General features: G+C 38.9%; 1 protein-coding gene across 5 annotated transcripts in view; it reads right to left on the reverse strand.

The window, feature by feature from the left end:
- arhgef39 (Rho guanine nucleotide exchange factor (GEF) 39) overlaps positions 1–24,757 on the reverse strand; it is a 360,851-nt gene that overhangs the window by 3,316 nt on the left and 332,778 nt on the right. For all 5 annotated transcript variants that reach the window (XM_049567106.1, XM_049567102.1, XM_049567104.1 and 2 more), the window contains exons 8-11: positions 18,658–18,887; positions 8,965–9,053; positions 2,884–3,028; positions 1,418–1,515 (exon numbers count right to left, since the gene is read on the reverse strand). In XM_049567106.1, coding sequence (XP_049423063.1) covers positions 1,418–1,515; positions 2,884–3,028; positions 8,965–9,053; positions 18,658–18,887 — 562 coding nt within the window. The remainder of the gene's footprint in view (positions 1–1,417; positions 1,516–2,883; positions 3,029–8,964; positions 9,054–18,657; positions 18,888–24,757) is intronic.

Here is a 24,757-nt window from a genome sequence, read left to right on the forward strand (position 1 = left end):
AAGATCCTGGGGCCGGTTGCATAAAGCAATTTAAGTTAGGATTTTCTTTTAAATCAAAACAAAATAAAACAAAACAAAAAAATCTGTTGTACATAGCATCCTTAAGTCTTCTCATTAAGGTTTCCTTAAGTTTTTCTCCTTATCTTGGTCTTACACTAAATGCAACATGGCTGAGTTTATGGCAATAGGAAGGAGGAACATGAAGGCATCCTGAGAAGAGTGTTCTGCGACCCGGAGAACCCAGTGGACACCCTTAATGATGAGCACTTGATTTTGTACTACAAATTTGACCGGAGGTCAGTTTATGATTTGTGTCAATGTCTAAAGTTAGATCACTCAATTTCCAGAAGCTGCACTCTTCTAGCCCTGTTACAACTAGTGATTACTCTGCGGTTAAATGCAACAGCATCTTCCCCATCAGTTATTGGCGAGGCATTTCATGTACGTAAAACATCGGTGTACTGCGTCACCCAGTTTCAAACGCTTTCACCCTTAAGTAATTTACTCAGGTAAGGAAAAACTAAACTACTCCTATTCCTTACCTGAGCAAATTACTTAATGGTGCTGCGCAGAATCTCTGAAAAGGTATCCTTAGTCGAGGAAAGAGATTAAGGTATTTACTGCTCTGAAAAAGATTTTACAGCATGGAGACCATTTGTTTGCTTGCACTTGCGCTTACCTGTTATTGCTATCTCATTCTTTTCTTGGTGTCACTAGGTTACTACAGTGTTCAGCAGATGAAAGTGTTTGAAACTCGGTGAATGACGCAGTACACTGATGTTTTATGTACATGAAATGCCTCCCCAAAGCATAGTTTAAAAAAAAAAAAAAAAAAAAAAACATGGCTCAGGACTGGATAAAAAGCCAATTTATGAGTGCATCTTGCAGACAAAACAAACCTGACTTACGCGTGGACATGACATGGACCGTGTCCTTGATTAAAATGACAGATTTCTCTGGCTTTGAACATTGTTGGAAATACTTGGGATAATGTAAGTGCATGAGTCAACAAAACATATAAATTTGGTCTAGTTGTTTTAAGACATTTAAATGTGGGAAAATTACATATTTTATTGTTAAAGATCACAAATACTCTGCTTTTAATGACAGTTTGTGTCTGATATGGTTTTCCCTAAAAAAGCTCAAAATGAAACTACTCCTCAATCACTCGTTAAAAAATGGATTAATATGTAAATATATTTCATATTAAAAGAAGTCTCCTACTTCTCCACCCAGTATAGCTGCAAGTTTCAGGTTTACACACTACATATATGTTAGTCGAAAACTGGGCCAAGATTGGCTCCAATCTAGTTGTGATGTAACAAAATCATCTCAGACATTTTTGAATGGAATGGGATTTTAAGCTTTCTGGCAGAGCAGGAACCTAAGACCATTAAATCAACTCATATGATCCCACCTTTGCTCTGGAGCATCAGTCTGCTTCATCCTCTTGGGGGCGCTGCTCTCCCACTCAACTGGAGGCATCTGAGCGTGCTCACTGCTCTCAGCATTCACCTGATGACAAGAGCAGAGGCACTTTTCACTCTGATGGCAGATTAGATGGAACCTGGCTCTATGATGAGGATTAAAGCCTCTGAAAACCTGGTTTCAAATTTGAAAATAAAATACCTCTGACTTAATTATAGACAATCAGAATTAAAGTTTGGAAATGAATGTGCTTAGATATTCATTCGGAGTTTAAAACTAATCTGCTGCATCTTGACAGTGGTCCAGCACCACAAGTGAAACAAACAGCTGCGATCACATTTGATTCTAATGTTGCTAAATCCTAATTGGTGTATGGTGACATCAGCTTTTGCCAACTGAGCCCTACTCATTACAGACCAGAGGAAAGAGCTCTGACACAAGACAAAATACTCTCCAATAAAATAACTAGACTCATAACTTCAACAGAGACGTTTGTGTTGATGTAGGACTCCATCAGAATAAGAAGCTAACTGGGAAAAGTTGGTTTTAAATCTTAGAAGGACTTGCACAATGGGCTTTTGTCATTATTCAGACCAGCAAAACCTCATCATCACCTTATAAAGTTGTTATGGTGAACCTATAACCTTATGTTATAAGCAGCAACGTGTTAGCACATCCAGCACACACAGAGCAACATTATCATAGCAAGTTACTCACACAAATACAACAGCTGGAGTTATTTTTGGAGTACTTTGCAACTAGTGAAAATTCACCCTCAACAGCTGCGCTAACTAGGGATGCACGATAATATCGGCATGTCATCGGTATTGGCCAGTATTGGCTTTAAAATGAACGATTACAATCGATTAACATGTTTTTTCTTACTCTTCACAATGAATGAATATTACATACATTGAAAAGTATTGTATTTCATGTCTCCATCTGCTGGTGGGCTGTCATGATAAGAGTATACGATGTTAATTCCACTACAGAAGAGACTTACTGAAATTGAGAACCAAAACAATGAGCTAAACGAGGCTAAAACATTGTGTAGAGCTGAGAGGTACTTTGGTGTTGGTGATTATTCTCTGTGGGTTCATCACTACGAGCGAGTCCTTTCACATTACACATAGTTATGTCATCCATTGCTAATACAAAAAGTTTGATTTGTGCAGCTTTAACTGTTGTAGGAACAACCGTCAAGTTCAGTTCAGTCTTCATCAGGGTTCAACATTATGGACTAATATTTGTGCCAGCAGAAATTATTCTATAGTTACATTTTATGAATTTGTAAGGTATTCAATTTGATTAATAATTAAGTAATATTAAAAAAAACAACAAATAACATTTTAAATTCAGTACTTCATATCATCTTTCTGAGATATGACATCAAGGAACTTGTGTGATTTATGACTGTTTTCAGACATACAATGTCACTGTGTGCGTGTAACTCACCATGTTTCTCTTCCTGCTGGGGTTACCACTGCTGCTGCTGCTGCTGCTGCTGCTTGGCATGTTGTGGCTGTCGGCTGCTGATCGGAGGGGTCTCCGGCACATCTCATCTCTTTGATGGATGACTGTCTGCTTAGACTGCAGCTTCCTGTAAACACAACACACACTCAGTCTATCAGTCTATCCAGTTCTTTTGTACAATACCACTGTTCACAAAGACATACACACTGACAAAAATAAAAAGCCTTCTTAAATATGAATCTCAAGGGAATCACACCTTTATAGGTGTACAGTTAATATAAAGTTGTTGGTGCTCTCTGATGGAAAGATTATGTATACACACTGTTTCTAAATGACCTCAAACATACACATTCTTTGGCTTTTCTCTACTGACACAGTAGTTGTTACTACTACTACTACTACTACTCCTCTACTGACAGTTATCTGACAGCCAGCAAAAAATGCTGCACATTTCTGATCCGTCGTTAGCTTGTTTGCTGTATAACAGGAATGCCACTGTCACACTTGACATCCGACTGAGCCCCGTTCAACTTTAAATCTTTATATGGAATGGTAAAAAATAAAATAAAATAAATAAAAAAATAGAATATTCACATTAACCAACTGAATATGATTCCCGTGACATACAGTAAGTCTGAGTTGGGTATAGCTCTAAGGTTTTGAAATTTCATGTTTGTTTGTTTGTACCACCAATCTACACCCACCAACTGTATCACCGCACAGAGGGAAGTTTGCATCTACTCATGGATGACAGGCTTGTGCTTGTGATAGTGTAACGTGTAAACATTAATGGTGTCCTCCTTGGCTGACCTGTAATGTTAGCTAGCTCAGTGGTGCTAGGTGAGCTGATACGATTGGTGGGTGTAGTTCAGTAGAAAGGAAATAGTTCCCTACATGAAACTGCTCACAACAAGTGTGTGGATTATCTTAAGTAACCAGGTCATGATTTCTGGAAAGAGGCATTGCTGTTAGTTCACCACGCTGTTATGGCTAGGGGGCCGCACAGTGATTTTAGCGTTAGCTAGCTAACATGTTTGCACAAGAATTTATGGGTAACAGTCTATCATCAATGTGCTGTAAATTATTTAATTTACTTAAATTCATTTTTTCATTAATAGGCTGATTTATTTTTGCTAACAGTATGTTTGATTCAAGTTAATGTGTATTTTAGTACATGGTTTAATTAAAGAAAAAACAACTAACAAAACTTAAATTAAATCATAAAGTGAATTACCAAACAATAATTTTGTTCTTATGCTGCAGTAAAGCAGGATTTATACTTGTGCATCAGTGTTTACTTGTGCAGCCGTGTGCCTGTGTTACACTGTTGTAGCGATCAGCGGTGGGATTTCTGTGAAGTGCTGTAAAGTTGAGTTGATTTAAAACACACATTAAACATGGCTTCACAGTGAGCATTTCATTATAATTTGCAGGATTCATAGACAAAGCACTTGTTTTTGACACATTTACCCCACAAATACAACATTGTAATGTTATTACCACAAGCCTATGACATTTTACATTGTATAAATTAGCCTAGTGACTAGTGGAGATTTCCTCTACTCATATGAAGCCAGGATAAATCACACACAAGATATAAAATGTTATTTTGTGGAACCTTTATTGTCTTCACAATATATTCTTTCTTCTCTGTAAATTAAAAGTAAATAAAAGCTTTGTTTCTACTGAGGGAAATGGTTTCAGCTTACAAAAAATAGACAGGGGGTCTGTGTCATCGCAACGTGTAGTTACATTTCTGTGGAGGTGCACATCAGGCTATGGCATAGGTTACGACGTAGGCTCTACGTCAACGCAAAGCCACAGAAGTATAAATCCCCTAGGGGTTGCAGACTCCCCATTGAGAACCCAGGATCAAGACTAATAACCAGCACTATAGGTAAGAGGAAAAATATGTATTTTTGATTTTCAGGTGAACTATCCTTTTAAAGTAGAGTGTGTTTGGTAACATTAATGGCTGACCTAAATTCTACCCCACAAATTTAAACTAAATCTACATTATGCTTCACTTGACAGTAGGATATCTGTTAAAAATAATATCAGCACATTTGTCAATATCAGTAAAAATCACAATATGGTAAATGTAGTCAGTTGAATCAGATTTGGCTGTTCAATACAAATTTTTGACTATTTATTCTGTTTTTCCCCCATGTAGAGTTTGAGAGACTGAACAGGGCTCAGTGGGACATTCAGTGTGACAGTGACATTCATGTAATAGAATAAACAGGCTAACTGTGCTAATGACAGATCGCAAATGTGCTACAAAATTTTTGCCGACACTAGATATAAAACAAAAGCCAGAGACTGTTTTGGTGCCACCACTTCTAAATCGAAGACAGAAGATTATCTCGAAGCCTTATGGGTCAAAGAAAATCTAAACCAAGGACAAATGACAAAAGTGTTAATGACAAAAGAGTGAAAAAATTGAATTTCCTCTCAGGGGGATGAATAAAAGTAAATAAAAAATAAAATAAATAAAAAAATAAAAAATACATGTTTTTGTATTACTCTGTCAAAAAAACTTTAATAAATGCATTATATTGGCTTTGAGCCAAATAATTTTGCACAATGATAACATGGTCTCATATCACAACACATTATCTACTGAGAGTTAAAAATGTTAATATGTAAATGATCTCCAGCTGTACATATATTATAAATGTATCTTATGAGATCAGCCTGTGAAGGCGGAGAGGGTCAGAGTTCTGCAGATGAAAAGGTAAGTAAGAGTTAAACTGTCTTTAGCCTTCACTACATCCCTGGTGGTCAGCCCTCAGCCTACCTCACCGTACACTTACTGTCACCAAGCATTGATCTACACACTAATTAAGTCCCTTGGCTAGGAGTTGTGTGTGTATATGTGTGTGTGTGTGTGTGGGGGGGGGGGGGGGGGGGGGGGTATCAATAAGATTTTTTCAACAAAGGGAAGCACTGCAAAGAAGAAAAAAAACTATCAAGAGTTAAAGAGTAAAACTTTTCTTAAAGTTACCTCTGCAGTCACAGACAGAAGATAGCAGGTGGGGATGTGAGGAGGAGTGTATGTGTGTGTAAAGTGGGTATTTTGCCTGGAAACATGGCTACCAATCTGATATGGTTTGGCCACAGAAAACAATACATTTTTTATAATCATTGAGAGCAACATTCAATAGATTCAGAGATGTCAGTCCAGGCAGTGTGTAGTCTTTGTTAAATCAATAATTTAGCTATGTGTAGACACACACACACCCCTCAGCCCTGCTCTCCTCCCCAGTGGTGTGAGTGCTGCTGACCCCTGGTCCTCTCAGCCTGTCCTCTCCTCAGTCCTCCACCGCAGCTAATTACGCTCCCTGGAGTTTAGAGCCGTCAGCCTGCAGCCTCGGCCCCCATCTGCTGGGTGGTCTGAGCTCTTTGACAGCCTCCTCTCTCCCCTCTCTGACAAAGTGATAAACTAATTAGCCTGGCCGGGCACACCGGGGTCGGGGCCTTCAGCATAGCTGGCCCCTCCACATAGCGGGGCTGACCCGGACCCTCCTCCGGGGAGCCGGGGCCAGGCGGGCTGGGAGTGGAGTTACTGAGGTCTGGCTGATCAATGATGAGAGGCTGTCTGAGAGACAGACAGGCCTGAGGTACAGTACCAGCCTGTGTCAAAGTTTTACTCAGAGTCATTCTTTACCCACTGAGAGTTAGGACAATCAAACCACTGTCCACACACTGCATACTGAGCCCCCCATCCATCTATTATCTCTGTTCAAACCACATACAGGCAAAGTTCTGAGCTACATGCTACTCAACAGACAACGAGAAACAGGATGACAGCATATCCAAACAATGAAAATATACACACAAACATGCACAGGTCACGATTCACACGATTAACACATGCTCCTTCATTACTATGAACACACACACTGTAGTTTATTTTCACTTCATCCCACTCATTCATTCATTCATACACTCCTCTGCGGTAAAATATAGATTAATCCGCCACTGAAAAAAAATCCCTGAATGATGCACTATTTCCTCCTGTTTATGGAGGATTTAAAATGCCTAAATAAAGCCAATAAAGTCAAGTGAAATACAACACACACCATTACATGTATTTCCTTAATGTATACATTTTCTGCGTAATGATTAAATAAAAAACATAGATTAAAAGAACAATTACTAAGGTGGCATTTAGGCATTTGAAATATTCTATACTTGAGAAAATCACTAAACCTTTAAAAAAAATCAACCATATACTTGTGAAATGTTTTTAAAAGCAAAGATACAAAAGACTGTATGTCACAATTCCAAAAACCTAGTTGTTGGTGGGATTTCTGTGCCACTGTGTTAAGTTTCTGTGAAATTCAGTAAAGTTCGATTCAACTAATACACCTAAAACACACATAACACATGGCTTAATAGCAACAACATCTAACAAAAGTACAAAATTCTGCTCCATTATAACTCACAAGGTTCACCAACAACTTGTCTTATACTAGATACATTTTCCCCACAAATACAGCATGCTAATGTTTTTAACATAAGCCTGTGACGTATCCCACTGCTTACATTAGCCTAGCAGCTATCTGACTTTTCCTCTACTCATATGAAGCTAGGATAAATTGGGAGATTTATTAGCTTTGTAATTTATTGTTTTTTATCTCTGAAATTAAAGTAAATTAAAGCTTTGTTCCCACTGAGGGAAATGGCTTTCACACATAAAAATACGGGAAAAAACTCACCCTACAATTAACGTAATCTTACTGCTGGGACAGGAGTGCAGAGCCAGGTCTAAAATTGTATTAAAGTACATTGTGCTACATCGTAGATGTAAAAATATATGTGGTTATTGCTCTTTACAGCTACTGCAACTACTGTTTGGTGAATTAAAGTCAGGGCTTAGATATAAAGTTTCTAAACTGATTTCACAACCACTACAACTAAAAGAAAAACTGTCACAAGGTCATTTCAATTCAGTTTCTGTCATTTTTAGTGAGCCTGACATTTGCCCTTTTCTTAGGCAACACAATTAAGCTAATTTAACAAGCGTTCTGTTTAACTACATCACAAGTATCGTTGGTCCATTTAGCTAATTCTCAGCATTTTTTCATTTATATTAGGGATGCACTGATTGTGAAATTCTGGGCAGATGTATTTTTTTTTGTTGTGCTTTATTTTGTTGGTATTTATTTCCCTTTTTGTGCCAGGGAAAAAAAGAATTGAAAAAAACTGAAGTGTTTTGAAGTCATTCAGTTCTTCTTTACAATACCTTTGAACACATTCAGTCATACACATTAAACAACCTTTATAGTAATTCTTTCCTATGAAAAACATGGTTTTTAATAACTGCTCCAAGCACTTTTACAATATATAATAAATCAAAATTCCCTTTCTAATATATATTTCATATTGCTGTGAAACACAACAAATTTCTCCTTCAAGCAGCTGTAAATTTTTCACGTTTCTCACCAAAAAATACATTTTACACGAATACATTGTAACACAATGTGAAAACATCACATATAACCTTCACCCCATTATTATTTTTACAGAATAGAGCTTGAATGCATCATTATGTAACTCAATGCAATCTCTGTCAGTTAGTTTTGGCTGACTGCTTGCAGCGGTTAACTAGCTCTCCTCCTGCTGACGTCAACACTGATTCGTTGTTCACAGTGTAGCATTATCAGAGAGAGTTAGTGATTGGCTCTTTTGATCAGCCTTGGAACTATTGGGTGTCTTATTTATAATTTGTGCTCGGCCCCAACTGCTTAAAGTGGAGATAGCAAATAAATTCCATATGGGGAGATATTATAGCAGCGGCGTGAGGGGAAACACTGGCTAGCATTCCCAAATCAAAACAACTCAACCCAATCAGGCTAGTGAACAGTACCAGCCTGACACATTGTCACATGAGCCAAGTAAGGTTATCATCTACTGCAAGAAATTCTTACCTTTAGGCATGTGGGCAGACAACAACTGACCTAATTTGTGACCTATTCCCCAAAAGGTGACAAGTTTGCATTCCTCTACAAAAATAAACAGGGGGTCTGCATGGCTGCAGGTGTAGCAGGTACATACCCGATAGCTGAGCTCAGGCTTTGGTACCAGTCATTGAGATCCTCCTGGTTGCAGGACATCAGCAGGAGTTTGGCCTTTGGGAAGGTTAACTGGAGGAAGAGGAGGAGGTGTAGGAGACTAGTTTAGATGTTTGTTGGCAGTATGGGTGTGTTTGAGGTTATGCTGAGTGTTTGGATAACTGTCATGGCCAAGTCACAATGACATTAGCAGCACAGCTAAAACACAGGCTTCTTCATTCATTTCAGTGAGATTTTGTGTCCTTGCTCTACTTTTTCATCTTCCAGGTACACACTATGTTTGCCACTCAAACACATACAAACACATGCAGTAACAGAATACCTTACAGTGTGTGATTTGTGGCACTATGCTAATTCACTGTTTACCCTTATTAGGAGAAAGTCCCTGTTGCTGTGTGTTACATTGTAACAGTTTTTACAGGGTAGAACACATGAGTACAACACAGTGGCTAAAAGGGCTTTGTGTTTCTTTTCATTTCTACCTGTATCCTGTAGTAACATGTTACTGAGTAGCAGATAGCACCTTGCATGGTAACCTCGGCCACCAGTGTATCAATGTTATTTGTAGTGTAAAAAGCGCTTTCAATAGTAAGAAGACTAGAAAGGTGTTACACAAGTCCATTTACTATTTACATCACCCATCAGCGGGAGAGTATATTGGTCCGATGTGGTGCTGTGCATTCTGGTAGTTTTAAGTTTGTTTTCTTTTTACCTCTTGAGAAACATCAGATGCCAAAGTCCTTTCCCTCTCTTTCCTCTGGTCATGGATGTAGCAACAATTTCAAGTAGTCTTTCTACTGGACAAACAGCCCAGAATTATGAAAAGCCTATCTTCCCAGCAGTGAAATACTTTAGTGATTGTATATAAAGCATACACTGTCTACTGCTCCCACACCAGAGTTAGTTATACCTACCCTAAGACCAAGGTGTACTGTAGAAAGGTGACTCAAGAAATCTTTAGTTACAGCCTGAGGCGGCTTTCACATCAGGGCTGATCCGAGGACACTTAACCCTAAAGTACAATTACTTTCCTTTCTGTGTACTGCACTTAGGCACATTTTTAGAATTATCAGCTTTTGGTTGTCTTTAGTAGTCTCGAATCTGTTAGTCATCAGAGGCTTTGCTACAACAGGGCTGAAGCTGCAGTAACACTGTAACAACAGTAGAGGGCAGCCCAAATCAAGCAAAAACCTCCTCCATCTGCCAGCTCCTCACTAAGTGCTGCTTTTCACTGGCGTCCATCGCCCTTGAAACACTGAAATCTGACAGTAAAGAAAACACAAGTCTATAAAGTACAAGAATCTGTTGCATATACAAGACACACTAGACTGCGTTGTGTATGCAGCTGGACAGAGACGTGTTCTCCACTCAGGTTTACACAGTGACAGGGTCCTCTTCCTTTGAGTCAACAGTAATTATCAACTCTCTCATTCACATTGCTAAAACCGGCCTCAGATTGTCAAACAAAGCAAAAGGAGTTGTCCGAACCCAAACAAAAGGGGCTTTTAGAGCTGCATAATTACACTGGGAAAGCTATTACAGGGGATCACAATTAGGCCTCCACCATATTAAACGACCTTTCACATTTACCTGCGGCTGCAGCCTCTACACAGGAAGGCAGCTTGTTGAGAAGTGACATATCGATTATTTCCATGCGTTATTTGGACAGAACTTTACACTGGTACGGAGGAGTGTATAGCTCATCAAACATAATCATGTTTTTACACAGGGGGAGGAGGGGAGTGTCTCTCATTATACATTAAATAGATTAAGATTTCAAATGTACCATCATCAAAAGTATTATCTAATTACAGAGTTCAGTGAGTGGGGCCGAATTGAGTGCCGCATGGTATTAGGCACTCGCCACTTGGGGGACGGCGGTTGATTTATGCACAAATAGATTCCACTTCTATTGCAATGCGGTAATTAGGGATTTGTCAGGAAATCTGACCCTCTTAGGTAGAAATTACTTTGTATAATAAGAACGGCGGAGCATAGAGCCTCATCGCTGCACATAATTTAGCTTGATTATTTATACATCAAAGAGAATCTGTCAGGGATGTGGGAAAATATTCAAGCGGCAAGGGGATATTAGCGAGAGGAAGACTGCAGACGGAGAGAGAGGAGAGAATAAGGAAGGTCGACAGATGGAGGGAGAGGAGGAGACAGGAGATGAAGAGGAAAACGTGGGGCGAGCCGCAAATAAAAGCCGGCTCGACAAACATGTGTGACCAAAAAAAAACAAAAAAAAAACGGAAATTTTAATAAAAGCTATTTTTTCACCTAAACTTTGCATATAGATTGCCATGGCATTTACAGCTGTCAAATTTAATTTGGCTTTAATTCTTCATGGCCCTGGATGAGGAGGGCCCTGGAGTGCTGACAGCCCTTTTCCTTGAGCTCAGGTAGGGGCCCGGGATCAATAATGTGTCCTTATGAGAAATTACGTGTAATGCTATTGAGTATGCATTTGGGCCTCGGTGGGATAAGAGGCTAATGAAATGCCATTTCTGCCATTAGATAACGCGCAGCGCGGCTGGCGGAGAGCGGCGACAGGCTTGAGGAAGATGTATTTACTGGAGGGCCGGAAGAGATGGATCTGCAGCCTAATCTGATCCAGCAACTGAGAGATTCTGTTACAGCAGGCAGCCATCACTACACTCCCCGACTCTTAACACACACACACACACACACACACACACACACACACACACACTCCAAATAATACTGCTCTGACTAATCTCCCCATCTGCAGCCTTTTCATTAGTCCCTTGAAGGATGCTTTTAATTCACACTACCTTCAACAAATGAAGTCACATAAGCCTGGTCATGACGATACGTCACTATGAGTCCTGTACATTACCTGAATTCACTCTCTTATCTGTGTTTGTGGTAAACATCCTCACAAAATATTAAATCTGAATTTTACACACACTAATGATAAAATCCCCTTTTTTCTTCAGACACATCTGTTTGTTTGTGGATCATAATGACTGATTAGGCAGGTAAATCAGCTACATTTACACCAACAAGCTCTCACTAATCATTTTTAGGAATAGGCGTCAAACAACAATACTTTAATGTGTGGACCAAGATGTGTAGTACTAAAGAGTGTCAGAAAGTGGCATTAAATGTCTTGTAAAATGGAATTTATTTAGGGCTTAAACTAGAAGTAGACTGATTGATTAGTTCGTCAACAAAAAAATTAAAAAGTAATTTATCATTTAAAAAAAAGGCATTGCATGAGTATTCTAGTAAACTTAATATCTCAAGCAAATAAGAACCAAAATGTAAAGCTGTTGATCCAACAAGAAGAAACACTTTAACACGTCACCTTGAGCTCATTTTATAAACCAAGCAATTAATCATTCATTTCAAAAATAGCAGACAGATTAATCAATAACAAAATAATTGTTAGTTGCAGCCAGAATTAGATCCAGCTGTATTTCTTGTATGGTTGCTTGTGTCTACACAGCATTTACAATAAGAGAACTTAAACTTGTAATATATGTTGATATTTCTTGAGTTACTGAGGAGTTGATTCACACGAGGTAAGTAAAATGACTTGTGATGGAATTTACTTTTTTTTTTTTCCAAATACTTAGGGGATTTAGAAAACAAAACAGTTCTTATTAAACACATTAATGGCTGCCACAAAGAATTGTTTAATTATCCCATTTTGAATCATTTAGTGTACAGATGCCTATCACAACTCATTGCAAAGAGTTTTAAAGTCAGAGACACAAGTTCATTATTTCGTCAAAAGACAGAAAATTAATTGACAACAATTTTGGTAATTTGTTAATTATTGTAGTTGTCAATCAAATATGGCACATATGTAAATATTGCTTTAGGTTGTTAGAACTTGTATTAGGGATTTTTTTCTTTATTGACATTGGACAAACTAATTTTTTTTTTGATGATTTGAAAAATAGATGACAGGCTAATTGATGATTAAAATAATCATTAAGCGCAGCCCTGTTTGAAATGACTCCCACTGTGACCAACAGCTGAAAAATATATCAAAGGTAAAAATCTGGAGCATTTTCTGGATCCTAGAGCTGCAACAATTAATCCAATAGCTGCCAGTTATCTAATCAGCAGCTCATTTGATAATCAATTTTCAATCATTTTTTATAAAAGAAAAAAAGACAAAATTCTTTCCTGGTTCCTCTTGAGAACTGCATGTTTTTGGTTTGTGGACAAAACAAGACACGTGAGGATATCATCTCAGGCTTTGGGAAATGTTGATCAAAGTTTTCTGACATTTTATAGACCAAACAACTAACCAATTCATTGAGAAAATAATTGACAGATGAATTGACTTTGGAACTAACCATTAATTGCAGCCATGTTTCAGGAAAAAAAAACCAATCTGTGTTTCCCAAAGCCTGAGATGACGTCCTCAAATGTCTTGCTCTATTCTGAAATGTGCTAAATTTCTCAGTTTGACATCACTTTTGTCCTCTTACTCGGGTCTTGGACCAGAATCAGTTATTGAATTACTAGTTTTATCAGGTCACTAACAGCCTTACTGTACACTGTGTGAATCAAGCTTAATGTCAAAAAGCATCAAATGTTGCCAACATGTTGGACAGACAGCAGAGTGAGCAGACAGTAGAGTAATCAGACCTCTACATAGCCGCTGTGCATCACAGGGAAGCACATTAGCAGCACAACATAAAGAGCTCTTTGAGCAAGAGCGAATCTGCTGAAATGAATATTGATACCATGCAGCATTGGCACTAAACGCTTGCTGCATAAACGCTTTCGTTACTCACTCAATGACGCGCGACTCGTTCCTTTGAATGTTTCATGACAGCAGCTACATCATTTAGACACAATTTGTCAGCCAGCAGCTGTACTGAGACCTGGGAGACAGATCAGACTGAGAGGAGAGACACATTAAAAGTTCAACTTTTGGGGCTACTTCAACAAGGGTTTGAAGTGATTAGGGAGAGGAAGAGGCGAGGGAACGCAGGTCTCCTCTGACAAGCAGAACTAAATGACATTTTCATTCAGTGCGGCTGGAAAACATTCAGGGAACCTGTATTTGGCAGATTCTACAACAGCAACCGTCAGGGCCATAAGTAAGACAAATTAAAGCAACATACATCAAAAGAGGAAATTAAATAATGCCTCTGCTAAGGACTCATTCATGTGTGTATTCAAACCAATGAACAGATGTCTTCCCCACCTGCTGCCCACCAAACTCTCTTTTCTTTCTAACATTCAACTTTTCCCAATTTTCTGCACTTAAATTACACATCCTGTGTTGACTGCTGTAAATGGCCCTCGTGTTGGAAACATATAAAGAGAATATGTTCAATAAACTGAAGGCTCAGTAACAGTCAATGACTTGACTTTAAGAATCTGGCATGGTAACTAAATTGATTATTTGATTAGTTGTCACCTATTAAATCACCAACTAATTTGGTGACTGATTAATTGCTTTGAGTAGATTTTTCCGAGGGTCATAATTCTCTGATTCCTATGGAGCCCCTAAAGCCCCAAAAGGTTATATTTTTCATTTGTATGCATCAAGTTAATTAACTTGTTGGAACAAGTTAACTTGTAATAATAATTAAGTTGTTCATACAAGATAATGAATTCCCACAAGATAATTAACTTGTGAGCTAAACATAAATCGTTTCCATGACATATTGAACTTTTCCCACATAATTAACTTAACACAAGATAATAACCTGTTCCCACAAGATCGTTTTGTTCCCACATAACAACTTGTTCCCACAAGATAATTAACATATGTGCAAAGCAGAACTTGTTCCCTTAACATATTGAACTTGCTCCCACATAATTAACTTGTTCCCTCAAGATAATAACCTGTTCCCACAAGATCATTTTGTTCCCACATAACAACTTGTTCCCACAAGATAATTAACATGTGTGCAAAGCAGAACTCGTTCCCTTAACATATTGAACTTGCTCCCACATAATTAACTTGTTCCCTCAAGATAATAACCTGTTCCCACAACATTACTTGTTTCCACCAGACAATCAACTTGTGTGTATGAGAAAATTCATTCCCCAAACATATTGAACTTGTTCCCACATAATTCACTTGTTCCCACAAGATAATAACTTGTTCCTACAAGAAAATTAACTTGTTTACATAAGATAATAACTTGTTCCTACAAGAAAATTAACTTGCTTACATAAGATAATAATTTGTTCCTACAAAACAGCTTGTTCTCACAAGATTAATCTCGCCACCAGACAATCAGAGATCTCCGCCTTCTGATAGTCTGGGGACACTCCTTTCTAAAGTGTGTTTAACATACCGGAGAAAACGGCCGGCTACAAAGCAATGCCTCTTGCATTTTTTAAAAGGACACGCCCTCCTGGAAATATGCGCTCCCCCTTTTCTCGTCCGAGCTTGAAAATGGATGCTGAGAGATTTAACTCCGTTTTATCAAATGTGTGGTCAGTCCACAAGATTGTGGAAATGAAGGACTTACAGCAACTTTGTTTAAAACTTTTAACGCAGTCGGACTATGTTTACGAGCACATGAGTTCAGTGAGCCACCGAAGGACTGCCCTGCGGATTTACTATTGGTTCTGCAACGTAGGGAGTTTTTTAAAACTCTGAAATTGTATCCGCCCATCTAAACACAAAATCAGGGAGAAAGACATTAGTCTTTAGTTAAGCAAAGCGTCTAAACACTGACTTGTGAGTCTATCACAAGATTAACAACTTATGAGCACAAAATAATAACTTTATACAGGATAACTAACCTGTTCCCACAAGATAATTAACTTGTTCCCACAAGATTATTAACTTCCACGCACAAAATAATAATAGATAAGTAACTAAGTAAGTAACTTGTTCCTACAAAATAATTAACTAGTGTGCACATAACTTCCCTCAACTTAATGTGTTGTTCCCATAAAATAACTTGTGTGCACAACATAACTTGTTCCCGCAAGATAACTTGCTCCCATTAAATAACTAACTCATGTGCACAAGATAACTTGTTCCCACAAGATAAATAACTTGTTCCCACAAGATAATTTGTGTGCACAAGATAGAACAAAAATCCCCTTTTGGGCTCCATCTTCTTAAAAAAAAAGAAAGAATATTTTCTGGTTTGTCTTCTCTTCTAAGACAGTAAACTGAATATTGTTAGGTTATGGACAAAACAAGAAATTTGATGTCATCATCTTGGGCTTAGGGAAACACTGATTGACCTTTTTTTTTATTTTTTTAAACCATTTTCTGACAAGCAACTAATTCATTAAAAAATAATTTAAAAAATAAAAAATAATGAACAGATAATCAACATTAAAAATAATTATTGTAGCCCTAATGGTAATGTGACTGCGGCTAATAAAACATGCATCCTGTATAAAACGTAAAATACCTACAAACAAGTGTACTATCAATAACTCAACAAATTCATTTGTTACATTAAATATTTTAAAATACAATTCCAGTGAAATGGCTATATACAGTACAGGCCAAAAGTTTGGACACACCTTCTCATTCAATGCGTTTTCTTTATTTTCATGACTATTCACATTGTAGATTCTCACTGAAGGCATCAAAACTATGAATGAACACATGTGGAGTTATGTACTTAACAAAAAAAGGTGAAATAACTGAAAACATGTTTTATATTCTAGTTTCTTCAAAATAGCCACCCTTTGCTCTGATTACTGCTTTGCACACTCTTGGCATTCTCTCCATGAGCTTCAAGAGGTAGTCACCTGAAATGGTTTCCACTTCACAGGTGAGCCTTATCAGGGTTAATTAGTGGAATTTCTTGCTTTATCAATGGGGTTGGGACCATCAGTTGTGTTGTGCAGAAGTCAGGTTAATACACAGCCGACAGCCCTATTGGACAACTGTTAAAATTCATATTATGGCAAGAACCAATCAGCTAACTAAAGAAAAACCAGTGGCCATCATTACTTTAAGAAATGAAGGTCAGTCAGTCCGGAAAATTGCAAAAACTTTAAATGTGTCCCCAAGTGGAGTCGCAAAAACCATCAAGCGCTACAACGAAACTGGCACACATGAGGACCGACCAGGAAAGGAAGACCAAGAGTCACCTCTGCTTCTGAGGATAAGTTCATCCAAGTCACCAGCCTCAGAAATCGCAAGTTAACAGCAGCTCAGATCAGAGACCAGATGAATGCCACACAGAGTTCTAGCAGCAGACCCATCTCTAGAACAACTGTTAAGAGGAGACTGCGCGAATCAGGCCTTCATGGTCAAATAGCTGCTAGGAAACCACTGCTAAGGAGAGGCAACAAGCAGAAGAGATTTGTTTGGGCCAAGAAACACAAGGAATGGACATTAGACCAGTGGAAATCTGTGCTTTGGTCTGATGAGTCTAAATTTGAGATCTTTGGTTCCAACCGCCGTGTCTTTGTGAGACGCAGAAAAGGTGAACGGATGGATTCCACATGCCTGGTTCCCACTGTGAAGCATGGAGGAGGAGGTGTGATGGTGTGGGGTGTTTTGCTGGTGACACTGTTGGGGATTTATTCAAAATTGAAGGCACACTGAACCAGCATGGCTACAGCATCCTGCAGCGACATGCCATCCCATCCGGTTTGCGTTTAGTTGGACAATCATTTATTTTTCAACAGGACAATGACCCCAAACACACCTCCAGGCTGTGTAAGGGCTATTTGACCAAGAAGGAGAGTGATGGAGTGCTGCGGCAGATGACCTGGCCTCCACAGTCACCGGACCTGAACCCAATCGAGATGGTTTGGGGTGAGCTGGACCGCAGAGTGAAGGCAAAGGGGCCAACAAGTGCTAAACACCTCTGGGAACTCCTTCAAGACTGTTGGAAAACCATTTCAGGTGACTACCTCTTGAAGCTCATGGAGAGAATGCCAAGAGTGTGCAAAGCAGTAATCAGAGCAAAGGGTGGCTATTTTGAAGAAACTAGAATATAAAACATGTTTTCAGCTATTTCACCTTTTTTTGTTAAGTACATAACTCCACATGTGTTCATTCATAGTTTTGATGCCTTCAGTGAGAATCTACAATGTAAATAGTCATGAAAATAAAGAAAACGCATTGAATGAGAAGGTGTGTCCAAACTTTTGGCCTGTACTGTATAAATACTGAACAGCACTGACATATCTTCATGAGATCAGAGATTTCACTGCTGATTTTATTTAATTGTGTTATATTTATTATTGGACAGACAAAGACTAGAGAGTTCTATTATATTATACAGTAAATAATTCATTAAAAACTTCATAGGATGAGATTTTTTAAGTGTAATTGTGAACAAAAATGATAAGTTTATTAAACATACATTGAAAAAGTTATAGGTGACTGAAATAGAGGGACATGCAGAAAAAAATACACAGTCTTCATTCTGTGTAAAAATATGCCATCAATTTCATCTGATGCTAAGATGAAGCATATATTAAATAAAACAGAATAAAATGTTTCCTGCTGTTCCTCCTTCTTCTGTATAGGTCTTTCTTCTTATGTGTTTTTTCAGTTGCTTTTCATAAGTAAGTCAGTAATCCATTCATGCTTCTTCCATCTTGTTTTGGTAATGTTGTTTTTCAGTCTGTTTTCCACTCTGACTGTAAGCTGAATACGATCTAATACAATATTCCAGAAACACCCTGATCCCTCTACTGTTTTGGAAAGGAACTGAACAATTGCGTGAACAATACTCACACTGAGCAGGCCTCCCTGGCTCCTGGTGTGGCCAAACACCTTCTCCACAGTGCAGTCCTGCAGGGGGTAGGCGTGCTGGCCAGCGAACTTGTCTCTGTTGGTGTATTCTAGCGGGCTGCAGTGCTTGGCCTGCAGCAGCATGTCAGAGAACAGGAAGAACATCTTGGGCTTAGCATCCGCACCTTTAGTAGGAACCACCTTCAGCCAGCCCTCGCGGATGTACCACCTCCCTGGGACAGGAGGGAGGAACAGAGAAAAACAGACACAATCATTATCTTCAGCTGCTCATCTGGTGATGGCTTTCCCAGCATGCACTGAGACACCTAGCACAGATTTTAATCCTGACAGAAAGACTGATGTCACTGTTTGTGCACACTGGCCATTTAATGTTTCCAATAGTTCTGAATTGGCTTATTGAATCTGAATCCCTTAAATTTCCGTAACAAATCTTTTAAAGGGAATAAAAACATCTTAGTTAAAAATTATGTATTGTTTTTATTTCACTCATTTAGATTCTACTGACGTGAAAGGGTTTCAGAACATATTTTGTCACTGCTCTGTGACATTCATTAACCCTGTCTTTTTTTTTCTCTCTTCTGTGAAGAAAACAGTGTTTGCTCTGCACCGTGCTACAGCTGCAGAGGCTGGGGTAAAAACAACACAGTGGAAATAATAGTAAAAAATATCAATGCGATAGATCACAGATTTTTCTGCGTGGACGACACACTTAATGTTATCAGAAGGTGAAATGGTAGTAGCACTGCCACAGGTCACAGAATCTGATGCGTCACAGAATACAGTGTAACACCAGTAGTAGACTGGAGCCGAGCAATCATTCTTCTCAAGTTATCAAAAATAACTATTTCTTCGTTTAACTTTGACGGTAGATAAATATGTAAATATCCTTTATGTCGTCAGTATCCCCTGGACATTTTGCATTTGGCAGATTCATTTTGGTGAAGTGTAGCTACAGTTTGGAACATTTAAGTTAAGGCAGTATGCCATGTTCACTCAGTCAGTCTTGTCAACAACTGTGTCCCTGAGTTGCTGCATTTGTATACATCACCAGTTTCTTTCTTTGCAGATGCATATAGTCAAAGAAAAAGACAAAAAAGGGGCAATCTGAGGAAAGCTGTGAATTAGGGCTGGGCTATATGGGCTATAGATAATATTGAGATATTTTTAGGCTATATAGATTTTGGCATTTTCTCTCAACTACTGCTGACTACCTAAACACTAAACTTAAACTGCTGTTAGAATAAATTTAAGTTAGGTACAGTTGTAATAAGGTACTGTTTTAATGAAGTAAAATAAAGTATTATCATAATAAAGTACTGTTATACTAAAGTTAAAGAAGTACTTCAATAATAAAGTTCAATAAAGTACTCTTATAATAAAAGTTAAATTAAGCACAAATAGTGTTACAATAAATTTTAGTAAAATACTTTTATAATAAAGTTACATAAAATTATGTTACAATAAAGTTAAGCACTGGTATAAAGTACTGTTTTAATAAAATAAATGTAGTATTGTTCTAATAAAAAAAGAAATCAAAGCAGTACCACCAGTACTTTTATTTTGAAGCACCTGACTTGGCTCGGGCAGGATGTTTTAGCTTTAAACTTTGAGCTTCCAGTCAGCAGTTAGATGTTAGCAGAAAGTTAAACTATTCCGATGGTGTTGCGAAATGTGAGGATTCATTCTCTGTGAGTAAGAAACAACCTAACAGCTCTCCAGTTGATATATTAATAATATATGCAAGTTGCAACGGTGCTCCATGGTCGCAAAATACGACTAAGTGGTCGCAGTCAGGAGCCCTGCAGACACAAAAACTCATGTCTCTCCTGCTCATATACTATCCTCCAGGAGAATATGGTCTGGATGGGCAGGACATATCATGTTTGTGAGTCTTTCTGTGTCTGTGAAAGGGAGAAAGCCATAGGAAAGAGCTTGAGTGATGAGGTGCCAAGGCGAGTCTCATGCCGGTGGCATGAATATAGTCATTTTATACATCCCATGCGGAACAAGCCAGGATACATCGAGTTTAATTGATATATAATACACTCCTATTGTGAATGAATGATTTGAAAAGGAAACTTGTATCCAGATACAAAATGGAACCAGCTATCTGCACTGATCTCTGCAGTGAGAATATGCAAAGTCCATTTTTTTTACCGTCAGTAGCTGATTAGGTCTCAGTCTCTGCTTTTATATACTCTTCCACAACTAGCTCTGTCACTTTCATGCGAACAACACCATCAGTGCTTATGAGGAAAAACTGCTAAGCACCTCCATCCCCATTTGTATGATAATCATGTCACATTCCTCTCTATGACACCAAGCTTGTCACCTCGCCCTCTAGTGTGGCCGTTCAGAACATGTATACACTCCTTTGCCAAAACAGAGGTGACCTACACTCATTCCTGTGCCTGAATACATCCTGTGTAGACAAGGATGGTGCACTAAAGCTGCTGTTGCTCTGCTAACTTACTGCTAATGCTATACCTCCTGTAAAGACACAGTGTAAGTCAAAGCATTTCAAGGTTCAGGGAAGACTGATTGTAAAGTAAAACCACCACCTTTCCATTACCTTTACCAACTTGCTCTTGTAGCCTTAACATTATTATAGTATGGAAACTAGAGGTGTTCAGAAAAGTAATTATCTGTGTCTATATTTGGACAGAAAACCAATAGAAACTATCACTGCAGACTGTGTGCTGGCCATGAAGCTTGGGCCGCAGCCTGTCCAGCCCAATTTGGTTAACAAAAAATGATACTGCATAGTATCGCAATATTTTTGTGTGACAATATTGTATCGTCACACAGAGCCAAATATCTTTTTTTTTGTAATTGTATAAATTGTTAAAATTACAAATACAAATTTAGGTAGCTTACTTGAATAAGACTTAAGTGAAACTAAAAAATCTTTCTCTTATTAGATAAAACAGAAGTTGACAGAGTTTTTCTTTGGGGACATTATTTGCAGTTGAAAACCGGTAATAAATTACAATATATGGCGATATATTTTATTGGATTCGGGTACATCCCTAATAAAAACCCCAGTGTCTAGAGTCAACCTGCATCCACCCTAACTTTAAACTATTTAGTCTATGATGTTGGATGTAGGAATCATTGACCTAACACTTTCCCAGCCTCAAAGCTAAACCCCCTCTGTCTTTTGTACAGTGCAAAGGGTATTATGATACAACAGTCATCCTATACCACTGTCATACAGGAAAGCTGTGTATGGCAAGCTCCACTGAACATGCTGAACAGCCACATTTGACCCATTCATACAAGACTGTTGTCAGAAGTTAATCCCTGCTCATCATCTCTCACACACTCAAGGCTGCAGCTGTAGTTCCATACACAGTACTGTTTAAACTACCGCATTACACACACCTGCACAGAACTACATTCAGTACCCAATGAAAACATGTTTCAGTTTCAGTCCACTCTTACATGCTGTCTCTCGAGTGGTTTGTTACATGAATGCCATTCAAATTTCAATTGCATTACAGACCATCACAGGTACAAACGTTTGTCCTGCTGATTCAGGGTCAGGGTCGAACAGTCAGGTCAAATAATGCTTAGGTTGGGTTCAGAGTCGATTCTATTTTAGATCTGGATTTCAGCTGTTTTAGCTGTGGGCTAACAAACATCTTTTTTTTCCAATCTCTTCAGGCTCTCTCTTATTAGCAAAAAGAAGGCATTCTGGTTACATTAGCAGGTAGGGCTGCCCCCCAAAAGTCAAAGATTAAAATCATCAGCCGGAGTTCTCTCAGCTGACTTCGGTTCTTGAGCTTGAGCAGTTTTTTTCTTTTCTTTCGTTTTTTTTTGTCAGTCACTGTGCAGTGTACTTCTAGGGACATTTCGGCCCCCAGAGGTAACTGCAGAGTCAGCGCTCTTTGCTTTCACTCTGCCCTCCAGGATAAAATCGTTACCCTATGTAAAGTTGTTCTTTGCGCTCTGTAAGGATGTCTGCGAAGAGTACAGGCAGCTGCAGACCTGACCCAGGGTAAGTCTAAGTGAGGTGGAGGCAGCTGCACGTAGGAAGAGAGACTTTGCTTGGTCAGGCTCTGAAATAATGTTATCTGGCTTTTGATTGATATCTAGTGTCTGCTTGCTGGCGATATACACAAAAAATTAATGAACAGTCAAATATTTGTTTTGAACAGCCACATTGGTTTGACTGAAAAAAAAAATCTACAATCCTAGAAGCAGTCTTTTCATTTTTTGCCAGTGCTGACAATCGCTTCTGGTGAAGTGACATTATCAGTGGTATATCAGCTGTAGCTAACTGACCCTTTGGAAAGTCCTGTGAGCCCCCTTGAATGCAGACTAGCCAATCATGGCGTTGCATCAGCCAGCTCCGACAAGGATCCGATAACAACACGGCTGTGCTCCAAAGACTGTAATGCAATCGTTTCAGATCTCCTTCATCTTCAGGCTGGTTTTGTGGATTTCGAGCTAAACATTGTGCCTGGGGCATGGGTAATAATGACACTTGTTACTGGGAGAGATTCCAAAACCAAAACTAGCCCTGAAATGTTTAGGGTTAGCTAGCTAGCTACTGAAGGTATAGCCATGTTACTTTTGCTTTTTAGTGATTATAACACTGAATAAAAGTCTACCAAGCGCTACAGGAACCAGTAAAAGTAAGCAGGGAAACTTTGCCCATATTCAACCAACTATGTGTCATCGCATTGTTTGCAGATAAACGTTGTTTGGCTTCCCCTGGATCTCCCTGACCATCTGCCGGCAGAGGTCTATCAGCTGGCAGCACAGGGGGAAGCCAAACACCGTTCATCTGCACACACTGCAATGACACACACCTGGTTGAATGGTTTCTCTTTGTGTTCATTGTCTTCTGTCTCAATCGCCAGTGAACAGTGCTGATGAGTCAGCAAAAACATGTTGATGAGTCATTCTTCAAACACATATCGTAGACCCCTCTGTCTGCTTCTCTTTGAAAACGTTTTTTCATTTTTCCAATGATTTAATAATGTAGTGCAGTTAGTTACAGTGTGGGCTCCATGCAAGCTCTGACAGCTTGATGGACCACCACAAAGGAGCGGGGCTTCGAGAAGGGTCAGCTGACTTTATCCCATAACAGCTAAAATAAAACTTGGCTGCCGTCTGTTCAACAAGACTATTAGAGTGACAACTCTTCTCTAGAGAAAAGATCTTCGGAGCAAATACTTGAGGTCCTGATTTGTGTATGCTTATTATTGCACTCAACTTGTCATGCCTTATGCTGCTTGGTTCACTGTCAGGTTTTAGCCACAGGTTGTAAACATTATTAGGCTGACACACTAAACGTTCTGCCATCTCAGCCAACAAAAGGTGATTTGAGATCTTCATGTTTTTTTGTTTTTTTTTTTTATGTTAAGATACTTAAAATTGTTGAAAGCTGAACCAGATTGAAATTTGGCCATAATTACAAAAGGATTCAGATTCAATAAAAAGATTTAATACTGAATTGGGATGTGATAAACTGCCACTTAACCACAAACTTTAAACTTGCATTTAGATTTACCACCAATGCGGGTCCATCCAGCATCACTATGTCAGTATAAACGTGATAAAAATCACAGTCTCCTCAGCATCAAACTGCAGAACTGCAGAGAATAAAAATAATGAGACAAACTAAGCAACGCTGAATCGAAAAGATAAATGAGGACAAAAGGACAATCTAAGACAGACTCAGTGGGAGGTGGGCATGTCGGGGTGTGGCCGTGGAGGAAAGCTCTCATCTCTTTCACTGTGATTGGCAGCAGCATGATGATAGCTAATAAGCAAGAGGCTGACATTTGGATAGATAAGATGAAAATTCAGCCTGGGTCCAGGGTGTTTTTGTAATTGCCCCAGCCAGTAGCCTGTGATTGCAGCTAGCCTGAGTGGCCGGAGCTGTGCCTCTGGGGCTCAGAGAGGACATTTTCAGCAACAGACAAGCCTACTGAGATTAAGTGGCGGGGCCAGGCGGGGGTCAAATTGCTTTTAAAATGCCATGGGTCTCAAACGGAACAGTCGAGAAACACGCCGTGACTCTCTCAGGTGTTGTGTGGAGATTGGAGCAGCAGTTGTGATCGTTCTATTA

This window comes from Epinephelus fuscoguttatus, linkage group LG22 (assembly GCF_011397635.1).
Source record: "Epinephelus fuscoguttatus linkage group LG22, E.fuscoguttatus.final_Chr_v1".
In the NCBI taxonomy this organism is placed as follows: Eukaryota; Metazoa; Chordata; class Actinopteri; order Perciformes; family Serranidae; genus Epinephelus; species Epinephelus fuscoguttatus.